The following is a 13,712-nucleotide window of genomic DNA, read 5'->3' as shown; positions in this document are numbered from 1 at the left end:
GGGAGGTGGGGGGGGGATGACCCTGAGAACGACCAAGATAGAATTTCCCACTAATCCAACAGGAAGCAGGAAGAGGGCTTGGCGTCTGAAATATGGGGATTTAGAAACAAAAAAGTGACATTCTTGCACAATGAAGTCTGGGGCTGATATTCCAAATGACGATACGTGCTTTGGCTTTAAAGTGAGGGTTTTAATCTCCAGGTGGGAGGAGGTCTGGGGTGGGGTGGCATGTCAGAGGGCCCCACGCCTTCATCGTGCAGCTCAGGGAGTGGAGAGGAAGGGCCGGGGCTGCCGATGGGCTCTGTGGTGGCTCTAGGTTGGAAGCACACCTTCCCCCGCATAGGGCTTGAAGCACAGATAAATCAGAAAGCAGCTCCAGATGCCAAGGATGAAAAGGGTGCCCAGGAATGGCATGGAAGTTTTCTGCTAGAGGACGAGAAAGGCAGGACCCTGAGGCAGGGTCAGCGAGCTGCCGGTGAGGCACCCCTCCCCGCAGGAGCCTCTGGGCTGCAGCCTCCAGGCTGGGGGACCCGGGTCCTCCGGCCTCGCGCCATGTCCTCTATGACCGAGTGGATGAGGTTGGGGGGCAGTGTCTCACCACCGTCGGGGGGACTGGAGGCAAATGCAGCCTGAGCACACTGCCTCTGGGATGATGGGGCACCCGACTGGGACAAGGACTTCTCGAATGGGTCTACCTACCCCTGACTGTAGTTGTTCTTTTGGGCACACAACAAACATCTTTCCTGTAGAGGGAAAAAGAAACGGCACAAGAAAGATCATTTTCCCCTGGTCCAAGATGGCCGCCTGCTAGGCACCTCATGGGGTCTTGCTATAGGAAAGGGCAGAGCAAGATGTTGGCGCTTGGCAGTGGGCACCTCCAGGGTTGAGGCTCACTTGGTCACGGCTTAGGACTCTCCCCAGGCTTAGAGGGCAAGCCCCCGGAGGGGGCTCTGGGCTAGGGGGGCATCCGGGGCCAGCAGAGGGGTGGAACCCGTCCCTTTAGAGCAGGAGGTAAGGGAGTGAGAGAGCCTAGGACGGTCAGGGCAGGGCAGGAGCCTGGAGGGGCACACCAGCGTGGGTGGGGGGGGGGGGTCAGGCTTCACTTACGCAGCAGGTCCTGCCTTGATGAAGGGAATCCAGTGGGTCCTTTTTTGGTTTCTGAAGTGCCATCATCTTCTCGTGGAGAGTGAGTGGCATGCCATCAGCTCCATCCACTTTCTTGAGCCGGAGCTGTGGGTCTGTGTCCGTCTTTGCCGTCAGCGTGAACTCCTGCTGCTCCTTTGGACCTCTTCTAAGGGGACTGGGGGAGGGAGTTAGGGAGGGGCAGAGCTGGGGGGACGATTTCCAACACGACAGGGAGATAACCACAGTGTGGGCGGCCACGGAGGGCCCTGACATCCAAGCCATTGGGGGAAGAGAAACCAAGACAGGTCCTTGAAGAGTCTGAGGGTCCTCTGAGCCCGAGGATGCTTAGTAGAGTGAAGGGAGGAGATGCCTCAGGGACGAAGAGAGACGGGTGCAGGTCACACTTACTTGCTGCTCTTGTGCATATTTATTAAAACATCCATCTTCTCATCCATATCCTTCTGCATTTCCTTCAGGAGAAAAGTCAAAGCTTAGCCTTATCATCTTGAAGGGTGTCTGAAATCCTTTCTTCTTGCCTCTAGCTGCCAACCACTCAGAGATCACCTCAATGTCTTCCTTTCTCGGGAATCCTCACCGGCCTTGGGGGACCCGTGCCACCTCTCCCTTTCCCCACCCCCATTCCAGGATGAGGCCAAAGCACAGGCAGGGTCATTAGGGGCTTATCCAAAGTTTCCAGATGAGTCAGAGGACAGGAAGGCTTTCACCTGATCCCACACCTGGATGAGACCCTTACGCCCTGGCTCTGGCTCAAGGCCTATGAAGTGATGGAGGCAAGAAGACGAATCTTGTGACCTTCCCCCCGCAAAGGCACTTTTGGCTCCCGTGTTTTGACCCCTGCTGTGCACCCAGATTCTGCGCATGCGCGTTTGCTTCATCTTTTACCCAATTTCTGGCAGAAATGGCCAGCATAAAATAAAACTGACATTAGTTCAACTGGCCCCTCACATTTATTATTTACTAAGAACTGAAAGAATAGTAAAATCTTCTTGGCGAGTTACGATCTGTAAAGTTTGATCCGGAGACATTGGAATAGAAATAGCGGTCATCAAAGAATGTCTAAGATGGCAGATATCATCGTCAACGGTATCTGTTATGGACAAACATAAGGTTCAAGGTTCAAGGTTCAAGGTTGGAAATACCCATGAAAAATAAATTGCTTCAAGGAAAATAATTCGAACAAAAAATGAAAGATTTGGCAACAGTTTACTGAAGTGTGGTAGAAAACCAATCAAGGAATCATACTGTATGGGTGGAGAGGATTTCAAAAAATAGCTTCTTGAAAAGCATTTTTTTTTTATGTTTATTTTTGAGAGAGAGAACGCGTGAGCAGTATGGGCAGAGAGAGGGGAATGGAAAGTCTGAAGGGGGCTCTGCACTGACACCACAGAGCCCGATGCCGGACCCGAACTCACAAACCATGAGATCATGAGGTAGGATGCTTAACCAACCTAGCCACCAAGGCGCCACCACCCCCCCACTTCTTGAAAAGTATTTTTAAGTGCTGGTATACATTTTGGATAAGACATCTGTATTCATAAATAGAGTGAAAATATCCTTGATGTGAAAAGCCCCCTGGTTTCGAAAAATCAGAGTCAAAATGTCCCTTATTCTTAGAAGTGTCATTGTGACTTCAAACTCATGTCCTGAAGTGATCTCCTCATTTTCTCTTCTAAATCTGTTTGCCAACTGTCCTTGTCACCGTCACCGCTTTCTTCTAACTGTCCAGATTGCCTGTTGGGGTCATGGACACTTGCTTCTCCTTCATTCTCTATGTTGAGTCGATCATCAAAAATGTTGTTTTTCCTTCGGTGCATCTTTCAGATTTACCATTTCCCTTCTATTCCTACACCTAGTCCAGCATTCCTCATCTTGAGTGGGAACGTGGCTTCCTGCCTGATATTCTAGCTCCGGACAGCCCCCAACCCTGCTCTCCCGGCTCCCCCCACCCCCAAGCCCACCTTGCAAACAGCTGCCTGCTCAGCCTTTCTGAAGTGCTGCTTCTAGCATGTTCTTTGATTAAGAATCTCCAGAGGCCTCTTACTGCTTACACAACCAAGTCCCAATCTGTCCACCTGTCTTTCAAAAGCCTTCATTATCTACAGCCTTTGTGCCCATTCCATTTTATTTCTCACAGTTTTCCCGGATGATCCCACTTTTATGACTGATCTCCCCACTGACCATGATACACTTCACGTTCATCCTGCTTCCATGCTGTGTGCAAGCTGTTCCCGTGCCCAAAATAGCCTCCTTTGTGCCTTTCCATACCCAGTCCTGCCCACTAACAAAACACTTACTGTGTTTGCATTTTAATATAGAGATAATACATGCCCTTTGTAGAAAATTTGGACAATATAGAGGAATATAAAAGTAAATTAATCTCATCACCTCGCCATAACTGTTATTAACCCCTTTGGTGTATTTCTTTCCAGTCTTTTTTCTAAGTATTTACTTTGCTATTTTCCCCCACTTAACTGAGATCAGCCTATATAGATTGCTTGTATCTTGCTTTTCATTATAAGCATACTTCTCATTATAAGCATTCTTTTTTTTAAATAAGCTTTTTATATCAAAATAACTTGGGACTTACTGAGAGTTGCAAAGATAGTACAAAGAGTTCCCATATGCCTTTCATTTCATTAAGTTTCCCCTTAATGTTAACATCGAACCCAATCATGGCATTGCTCTTAATTAAAAAAAAAATTTAAGTTTATTTATTTATTTTTGAGAGAGAGAGAGAGTGAATGAAGGAGGGGCAGAGAGAGAGAGAGAGAGAGAGAGAATCCCAAGAGGGCTCCATAGTGTCAGCGTGCAGCCTGATATGGGGTTTCAACTCACGAACCATGAGATCATGACCTGTGCCAAAACCAAGAGTTAGATGTTTAACTGACTGAGCCACCCAGGTGCCCCAATTTTTTTTTTTTTTTAAATTTTTCAACGTTTATTTATTTTTGGGACAGAGAGAGACAGAGCATGAACGGGGGAGGGGCAGAGAGAGAGGGAGACACAGAATCGGAAACAGGCTCCAGGCTCTGAGCCATCAGCCCAGAGCCTGACGTGGGTCTCGAACTCACGGACCGCGAGATCGCGACCTGGCTGAAGTCGGACGCCTAACCGACTGCGCCACCCAGGCGCCCCGGTGCCCCAATTTTTTTAAAGTAAGCTCCATGCCCAGTGTGGGCCTTGAACTCATAACCTCTCGATCAAGAGTCACATGTCTACCAACTGAGCCAGCCAGGTGTGCCTATAAACATTTTCTCTAGTAGTTCCTAGTTTTCATTCTGTGGATATACCATAATTTATTTGGCTATTCTTCTACTGTTGAAAATTGTGGTGTCCAAATTTTTGCTATCATATATAATGATCCTGCAATGAATATCTTTTTACAGATACTCATGCTAGTATTTCTGATTATTTTTATAGGCTAAATTCTGGGAAATGGAATTAATAGGTCAAGTGGTTTGATATTTTTTGATTTCTATTTTCTAATTCCTTTCCAGTTTTGCACAAACCTATACTCTGATCAGCAGCATAAGAGCATTCCTGCCCTGTTCTAGAACTGTCATAAATTAAAAGTTCATCTATTTGAATGTGACAATGACTTAAGTATTGTTCCCATTTGGCATTTCATTGATTATTCATGAGGTAAACCTTTTAAATATATTTACTGCATTTTAGTTGTATTCTCTTTTGTGGATTGTTTCTTCGTACCCTTTGCCCATTTTCCTATTTGGTTCTTACTGATTTGTGTGAGATTTGTAAGTTGTAGATTAAAAAAAAACTTTTATCAATGTTTATCATATTTGTGGAAAATTATTTCCTTCAAACTGTTTGCTTCTTAATTCTGTATATGGCGCTTTGCTGTTACCATTTTTAAATTTTTTATATTGTTAAATATATCAATATTTCCTTAGTGATTTCTTCCATTGTACTTCTTTTTAGACCATACAGTTAAATATTCATATATAATTTATTCTTATTGGTTTTTATTATTTAAATTCACTCTATGCACCATTTCAGTTTTTACAGTGTTAACTAAGTTTTTCTTCATATAATCACAGTTCTTAATATAAATATATAATCCTTTCCTTCTAACATTTAAAAAATCATCCTTATTGTCTTTGAAATTGTATAGAGCTGTGCTGCCCAACCTTCGGCATACAACGGAATCACCTGGTGATCTTTAAAAACTACTCATGCCTGGACCTCATCATCTCAAGAGGTTTTGATTTCATTGTTATGGGGTGCAGCTGGGTATAAGGTCAAAGCCACAGTACAGGTGACTGCAATGTACAGCCAAGGTTGGTAACTACGGCTACTTAAGATCTGGTTCTTATCCAGGAGAAAGCTCAGAATCACTTTGAGAGTTTGAAGCAACTGTGGCCCAGCCTGGAGATTTTTATTCAGTTCATCTGGACCAGGCCTAGGTATACAGATGTTTAAAATCCTGGCAAGTGATTCTTAGCGTGTCCCTGGCACAGAGGTGGTGACAAGGTTATCTACCCTGGTTTTGTTCCTGCGGCTGGTTATCTAGACAAGATTATTGTGGCTTTATGTGAACTTTATATATCTGGTAGGGGTAGTACCCCTTTATAACTCTTAAAAATGTAAAGCTATCTGCTTTTGCCTATTTATGCTTCTACATCAGTGGTTCTCAAATTTTCACTTAGGAAATGTGAGAAAAATTCAAGGGTCCAAGCCCCCTCCAAAAAGGATCTGGGCTCTATTTTCTTTATTTGTGCTCCAGGCAATTCCAAAACACATCAAGGTTTGAGAACCACTATTCTTTTTTTTTTTTGAAATGTATTGTCAAATTGGTTTCCATACAACACCCAGTGCTCATCCCAAAAGGTGCCCTCCTCAATACCCATCTCCCACCCCCCATCAACCCTCGGTTTGAGAATCACTGTTCTAAACGTTTTCTTTAATGTTTATTTATTTTTGAGAGAGAGAGAGAGAGACAGAGCGCAAGCAAGGGAGGAGCAGAGACAGAGGGAGACACAGAATCCAAAATAGGCTCCAGGCTCTGAGCTGTCAGCACAGAGCCCGACGCGGGGCTTGAACCCACAAACCATGAGATCGTGACCTGAACTGAAGTCGGACGCTTAACTGACTGAGCCACCCAGGCACCCTGAGAACCACTATTCTAGAGTCTAGGTGGTCCTCTTAGTAATTGCTGAGCTCAAAACTAATCTTATTGGGCTTTTGGTTAGATATGCATTTAGCTTCCCATGTAGCCTTCAAAGCTCACCGGAAGAGTCACTTTCTCTGTAAGTATTTAGTTACCCCGGCCCACATTCGTGACTCATTTCTCCAGACTCCTGATTAACTGACAGCCAATTGTCATGTAGCTCGGCACTTACTTGTTATTTAATTCTCTCTTGCCATAGAGTTTGGGTCTTCTGCTAGATTGTAAGTGACTTCAGGGCAGGGTCTGGCATCGCCTTCCGTAGTTCCCAGTGCCGTAATGGCCCATGGAAGGCACTCAGCAAATGCTTACCTTCATAATCTCCACGAATTCCTGGAGTTTATCAAAATCCTTGTCCATTATGCCCTTTATCTGTTGAAGAAGAAAAGCATGGCAAGTATTACTGAAGGCAGAGTCCCTCTGGGGCATTTTAAACAAAGGGCAGCAGCTGCTTCTTGGATAAAACTCAAGGAACAGACTTGTAGTGGCCAATTAAAGCCACTTTCTTCCCAAGGAGTCTATGAAGGGACTAGGGTGCATGTACCATTAAGTGACCACCACCAGGGGCCTTGGGGTGGCTTAGATCTGGGTACGGCAACACTTCAACGTAGAGCTCAGACCATAGCTTCAATTACACCTTCTTTCTTCAGCATTCCCTCCCTTCCTACAAATGCCACTGGTGGTTCCAGCAAAGAAGCAAGAAGAGAGTTCCTGCTCTGCTGCTTGTCCCCAGAAGCGGAGGGAGGAGAATGGAATTGGTCCCTGACTTCTCCCACATCCTGGTCAGCTCCTCTCACTCTGTCACGAGGGCTATATCTCCCTAACCCTCAATGTGATGCCTTAGAGAGTTCTTGTCATTCAAAACCTGGGCTTAAGCATCACACAGACAAGACATCGATACCCTCAGCTGCTCGGCACTGAAACACTGGAGGAGATGGGGCTGAGTTGGGCTGATGCGTTTTCCACGCAATTCCTGATTGCCCTCGCTATTCAAGGTTGGCCACTGCATTTTCCTGGAAGCTCCCCTTTTCCTCCATATCCTGGAGAGTCTCATCCTGTTACCTGTTTGATCTCATCCATTTTTTCCTTGAGCTCTTCCTTCACCTCCCTGAGTTCAGTCTGAGGAAATAAAATAGGGAAGAGAAGGAGTAAGGAAAGGTCTAGGAAGGGAAACTGTCAAAAGGAAGTAAGGAAAGACCGTGGGGCATTGCTAATAAGGAGGAACAGAGAAATACCTCCCATTAGGGCGGAAAGAAAGGATGCTGTTAAGGGGGGAGTGGGCCGTACAGACATCACGTGCGTCCCGCTATGATGCCCTGAAGGGGACACCTTCACTTCTGTGATGTGACCCCCAAAAATGCACAGCCGCATCTAGTCACCAGGAAGGACCAGGCCACCCACATGAAGGGTCTACAAGATAAATGACCTATAATCCTCATAAATGACAATGTCCCAGAAACCAAAGGTTGAAGTGGAATTCCAGACGAAAGGAAACTAAAGAGGCAGGGAACCCAGCTGCCATGTGTGGTCCTGGATTGGATCCCACACAAAAAGAGTTGTTTTTTTCTTTTGTCGTGAAAGACATTAGTGGAATAATTGATACAATTAGAATAAGGACTGAATCAATGTTCATGTCCTGGTTTTGATATTTTGCTCATTGTACTGTGTAAGAGATTGTTCTTGTTTTTAGGCAATATGCACTGAAATTTCAGAGAAATGTGCTCTCAGGTGATTCAGGAAATATACCTTATATGTATGTATGTGTGTGTGTGAATACATGCGGAGAGAGAGGGAGGGAGGGAGGGAGAGAGAATCGTAAAATGCCAACATTTGGGAGATCTGAGTGAAGGGTATAGTAGAAGTCATTGTACAATTTTTTGGTCCCAGAGCCTAGTCACAGATGCCAGCAGCGAACCCACCATGGACGCAGCCGGAGGCCTGGGCTGCCCCACCTACCCTTAGCTCCTGTGTCCCTCCTGGTTTGGTAAACAGCCCTTCTTGTTTAATTCCCTTGTAGTCATATGTCTGTTGGTTGAAAACAGAAACACAGAATGGTGGGACGTCACAGGTGTGGGTGGATGAGGCAGGAGAGATCCCCCCGAGTTTCTGTTCCTCCTTTCAGGCTAGGACAAGGGTGAGAGCTGGCGACCCCACCACCACCGTCTCCCCTCTGAGCTCCTCACGCCACCGCCCTCCTGGCCCACTGAACGGCCAAGGCCCTTCCTGCCTCAGGGACTTGGAATGTGCTCCTTCCTTCGCCCACACTGCTCTTCCTCAGGCTTCCGGTCGGCCCTCGGCCCTCGTCTTGTGCTTCAGCTCCCAGCCCAGCCTGGGGCCTTTCCCGACCACCTGGTGGGCAGCAGCTACCCAGGCAGCCCTCCCTATTTCAATTCTCTGTGTTGCAGGTAACACTGCCGAATTTTCCTTCTTTGTTTCTGTATCAGATTATTCCAAGCGTGAACTTTTGCGAGCAGAGTTTGTCTCCCTCTCTCAGTGTATCCCCCAGCACCTGGGACAGGTCTTGGCCGCCAGGAACAGCGAACGACCCCTGACTCCAAGTCACCTCCCCACGGGTCTCAGGCCTGGCTGCCGGCATGGCCTCAAAAGAGCTTCTTACTTTGGTCGGCTCGGGCTTCAGTTCCAGGCACATTGCCTTGTAGTTCTTGCTCTGTAGAGACAGGAGTTTGGCAGTCCTCCTGTCAGGCACCAGGATTGGAGGGATAACACCAGCCCTCTCAAGAGCCCCCCTACCCAATCCTGCCCGTCCACCTGCACCTGAGCTCGGGCCCATGTACGCCCCCTCCCACCAGCACCCGATTCAAGACAACCCAAACTTTGTCGGGTTATCTTTCTTTTCTGAACACGCACCTGCCCAGTCGGCAGGTAGCCCTCCCCCCGCTGGGGGGCCTGAGCAGGGAGAGCACTTGAAGATAACTTTATGGAAGCCGTGGATTAGTTCAGGCTTTGGAGACAGATTGACTTGCAATCTGATCTCGGCCTGCTTCCCTCCTAGCTGTGTCACCCAGGCAAATTATTTATTCCCCCTGAGCCTCCCTTCCTCGTCTGCAAATCGGGGGCACTCATCGCATTATCTAATAAGGTGCTTGTGTGCCTTAGATGTGCCCGTGGATGCAGGCCTGGTACCGGCCCGGCCTGGAGGGGTGGCTCCGGCGGTGGTTGGAGGTGGTGAGGGTTATTTCATCGCTCCTCATCCCAAAGGAAGTCAGCAGAGGCCTCCTTCCTTCCCACCCCGAGGCCAGGGATGAATCCCGTCCTCCTTCCGGGCTCAGAGGCCACTCCACTCTCAGAACAGAGAAAGAGCAGAGCATTCACCAGAATTCTCTGTATCCCCCCACCCGCACCCTACACCTCCATTCAGTGAGGACTCAAAGAGGCCCCACATTGTCCAGCAGTGTTTGTCCTTTACCAGGTTTGATTTCTTCAGTTCTGCCCTCTTGGCCGACATGATGGCGGAGGCCAGAGTGTTAACTTCCCAACCTCCCCACCACGGGCCCCTGTGACCAGGCCACCGTCCTGTGCAGATTACAGGCCAAGGTGAGGGAGGATGACTGCCTCTCTGTGTGCAGAACTGCTGAGGTCACAATGCCCCGGTCCCACATCCTGGCTCGGAGTATCACTACAGCTTTGAGCCTCGGGTGCCTCAGCCACTGAGCTGAGGGACAGGTCGGGTTCCAAAGCCATGAGGTTTCCCTCCTGCAAGGGGGTAGGGGGTCACCTGCAAAATCGCCCTCTGGGAGGACCTGGCCTGTTATGGCCTTAGCGGAAGGTACGCCTCATCAGAAGCAAGGATTCTGTCTCCTCCCTGAGCAGGACTTACCGACCAGGAAGTGTCAGCCCCGAGCATCTAGCTCTCCTCCGAGACTGTGCACAAGGTCTGTCGTACTTTCCCCACGTGGACAGACCCTTCCTTGGGTCTGAAGCTGCCTTGGGTTGAGATGCCTTGAAGTCCCTCTTGTTCAAGGTGCATGTACTGTACCAACCTGGGGTCCTCTATGCTGGGGGGCTGAGGGGGTGCTGATCTTTGAAGGATGGCTTCTGACACCCTGTCCTGACCACACGGATGGCCCAGTCCCCTCTCTGCCCTGCACCACACAGTCTCTTCTGTCATCCTAGAAGACGGTTGGAGCAAGAAGCAAAATGTGGACAGTGCTGAGAAGACTCCTGGGGTGGGGAGGATACGGAGGCCATTCTGAAGGGGGTTATAATTTGTGTCTAAAGAGTCAGAGGATCGTGGCCTCCTGTGGGGCCTAAAATCATTCAGAATCCAGCTGGCAAGCCTAATTTCGCTTTCCTTGGAATTCGTGGGCATTTTACCTCCTTCCCTCTCGTTTCAACTCCTAGTTGCTATCAGAAAGGCCAACATGGAAATTCTGAGGCCAGCCAGCCCAGGAGTACAGGAAGGGATGGAAACTGCACGGGAAGCATGTGCCTGCAGCACCCCACCCCCCCACCCCCATTCTGTCCCTTGCAGAGGCTGTGAGCTCTAGAACCTTCCCGGGAGCCATGGCAGTATTTCCGATGCATTTCTGAGGGGGTTACTTCGTGGTCTCCAACCTGGTGATGGTCGTCACTCTTATTGTATCACAGCCAAAGGAAAAAGTGTCTATCACTCTGTTTAGTTGGGGAGAGGAGTGATGAACTTTCCAGGCCTCTTTCCCAGCTAGTAAGTGAAGGCTGGAATGTCAGGGTCCTGTGACCCCTGTACTCAGTCCTTGCAGATCCGCTGGCCACAGAGCAGGAGGGCCCTTTCTCCGCCCTTTCTAGGTTTCCAAAGACCCGACAGGCTTGGGCAGGGGACTACAGGGAAGATGGCACTCCCTCTCAACGTTCACCAGCCCTGAGGAAGCGGGCGCCGACTCCTCTTTGTTTTGGCTTCAGATCCTCCTGGACCTACAGCAAAGCTTCCTTCTCTTGGCTGAGCGGTCACTAAATGAGCCCCCTTCCGGCTACGCATTTCACAGGAGCCCAGTGGCCCGTGTATCAGGAAATTGGGTCTAAAAGAAACCAGGGTCTCGCTGTAAAGCCGCTTTATACATTATACATGTATAATTATCATCATTTGAACAGATGATAACTGACCCACGGCTCCAGGCTTGCGCCTCCTCACAGCATTCACTAGACATGCGCCCAGATACGTCACTGTTGTCATCAGTGTGTTTGGGAAGGGCTGAGGAAACCCGTTTGGTGAACCTGAATAAATGAGTCTCATGTTATTGTCTTCTCCTCTGAGATTCTGCAGTTGCACGAGGCGTTAGCTCGAAGCGGTATGGCAACATGGATAGTGCCATGGCAGAACTTGGTTATACGCCAGCCCTGGCCTGTTCTTACCTGAGGGACGCTGCATATGCTTTTTCTGCCCCCCCTTCATGGTGAAACCCACTGGGATGAGGGCAAGGAACAGAAAGCCCACAGACGTTCCAATGGGGTTTGGTGGAAAAGGGATATTCACAACGGAGAGAAAGAAGCAGTCACGTGTCTCTTTTCTCCAAGGGGATGTCATTTGAATTTCCTTTTCCTTACAAAGGTCCTGGTTTCTCCGTTTCACCAAGGCAATGTTGTAAGGGAGGCTGCTGGGGGAGGAGGATTTAAAAATGGCCGGGGCGGGGGGGGGGGGGGGGGCGGGGTGGTCTCATGGCGGCTCAGTCGGTTAAGCGTGGGACTCTTGGTTTCCGCTCAGGTCATGATCTCGCAGTTTGTGGGGCTCTGTACTAACAGTGCTTGGGATGCTCTCTCTCCCCTCTTTCTCTGCCCCTACTCCGCACACGCGCGCGCGCGCTCGCTCTCTCTCTCTCTCTCTCTCAAAATAAACTTTAAAAACAAACAAAAAATGGCCTTGGGCCTCTGACTTCATGCATGGCCTCTTGTAATTCCAGGGGTGACCCAGTGTTCTCAAATCCTTTGATGAGGACAGAATAGTTCATAAAGGTATCCGGAATCCTGACGGCTGTGGTCTCCAGTCAACCTCAGACTAACAGGGTTCAACACAGATGACCTGGATAATTCACTCCGAAACACCCTGCGGACATACTGTAGGGTCTGGCTGCTGCCTTCAGCCAGAGGGCTCTCTGGTTCCAAGCCCCCAGTGAAGCTCTCACATAAAATTTTTAGAGCTTTACTGTGTTTGGTTATTGCATTGTCCTACTTGACTGATTCATAGATGCCTCAGAACACTCTACACTGTGTCAGGGTAGACTTCTCATGGACACATCGGTTACTCTGCAATTTCTGGGCATTTCTGCAAATACTGTATCAGACCTTGGCTAGAATCACAACCCTATTATATTGTTCCTGTGAAAAAATTACATCTAGTTTCTGTCATGAACTTCTAGTACCTCTATTTCAGGAACAAAACAGGATATTCTGAACAGGTAATTGTAAATCTCCAGGTAATTCAAGACAGCTCCTGATAAGTAAAAAGTCAGAGCAAATGTATTGTATGAGGACTTGCAGGCTTCTTCCTCCTGTGTATTCACCAGGACAGGGACACATTTGCCAGGGCCTTCCAGGACCCAGGGGAACCTGTCACTATTCCCACAGCCAATGTCACAGAACAGCCTGCTGTGTGAGATAAAGTGAGAACCACCAGCCATCAGAGGCTCCCCTGCTCCTGCTAAATACGGCTCCTGGGGCCTCTTTACTTGGCTGGTGTCCCTCTACTCTCTTTGGATGGAGTCCAAACAGTGGATGGCAATTATATTCCTACCTGTTTTGGCGTCCCTGCTTAAAGATTCTCTGTGGTTGTTCTCCCAGTTCCTTAAAGCCTCCTCTCTACCTCTAACACCTCCAAATCCCCATCCATCATCGACGCCATACATCTGAGTGGCACAATGGCTTCTCTGGATTGGTCTTTTGGGGACTATGCATGGTATACATGGGAGATCACAAACGGCGGGGATGTGGGTCAGTCCTGAGAGCAGCCAGCACCACTCTTGCTCCCACTTTTTTGGCTAGAATGCAACCACACGTCCACACCTACCTGCAAAGGAGGCTGGGACACGTGGCTGAGTATCCCCCAAGAGGAAATAAGCGTAAGGAGCAGGTAGCCGATCTCTGCCATACCTTCCTGATGGATCTCATCCTTCCCATTTCATTCTGACAAGTCCCCTCGTAAGAAAACTTAAGTTCACGTTCCTCTGTTTTTTTGTGCAAGGGAAGAACCCGATGAGATCAAAAGGGAAGACTACGTGAGACACTGGAGCCGGGTCTCCCAACTAATGTGGGCTGGCAGAGCTGGAGTTCAGGTTAAGGGCTCCCCTCTTCTCATCTGAACAGCCAACAGGCTAGGATGTTGAGACAGAGGTTGTAATAATGATCCCGTTTATCCAAGATTTACAGTGTAATAATCCCAGTCAATCCTGGA

General features: G+C 48.6%; 1 protein-coding gene across 1 annotated transcript; it reads right to left on the bottom strand.

The window, feature by feature from the left end:
* Positions 1-265: 265 nt before the first annotated feature.
* TEX35 (testis expressed 35) lies at positions 266-9,797 on the bottom strand. The gene is made up of 9 exons (XM_032591849.1): positions 9,759-9,797; positions 8,841-8,999; positions 8,288-8,356; positions 7,394-7,450; positions 6,644-6,703; positions 1,534-1,595; positions 1,108-1,300; positions 700-743; positions 266-426 (listed from the first exon to the last, which is right to left on the bottom strand). The coding sequence occupies exons 1-9, from the start codon at positions 9,795-9,797 to the stop codon at positions 363-365; spliced, it is 747 nt and encodes a 248-aa protein (XP_032447740.1). The 3' UTR covers positions 266-362.
* Between the last annotated feature and the right edge of the window lie 3,915 nt (positions 9,798-13,712).

This window comes from Lynx canadensis, chromosome F1 (assembly GCF_007474595.2).
Source record: "Lynx canadensis isolate LIC74 chromosome F1, mLynCan4.pri.v2, whole genome shotgun sequence".
NCBI lineage: Eukaryota > Metazoa > Chordata > Mammalia > Carnivora > Felidae > Lynx > Lynx canadensis.
The sequence above is the reverse complement of the archived record's forward strand: the minus strand, read 5'-3'. Positions and strand labels throughout refer to the sequence as shown.

Coding starts and splice junctions, on each gene's coding strand:
- TEX35 (XM_032591849.1), bottom strand. CDS start 9,797: ATGTCGGCCAAGAGGGCAGAACTGAAGAAATCAAACCTG. Junction 9,000..9,758: donor AACTGAAGAAATCAAACCTG/GTAAAGGACAAA, acceptor CTGTCTCTACAG/AGCAAGAACTACAAGGCAAT. Junction 6,704..7,393: donor AAATGGATGAGATCAAACAG/GTAACAGGATGA, acceptor CTTCTTCAACAG/ATAAAGGGCATAATGGACAA.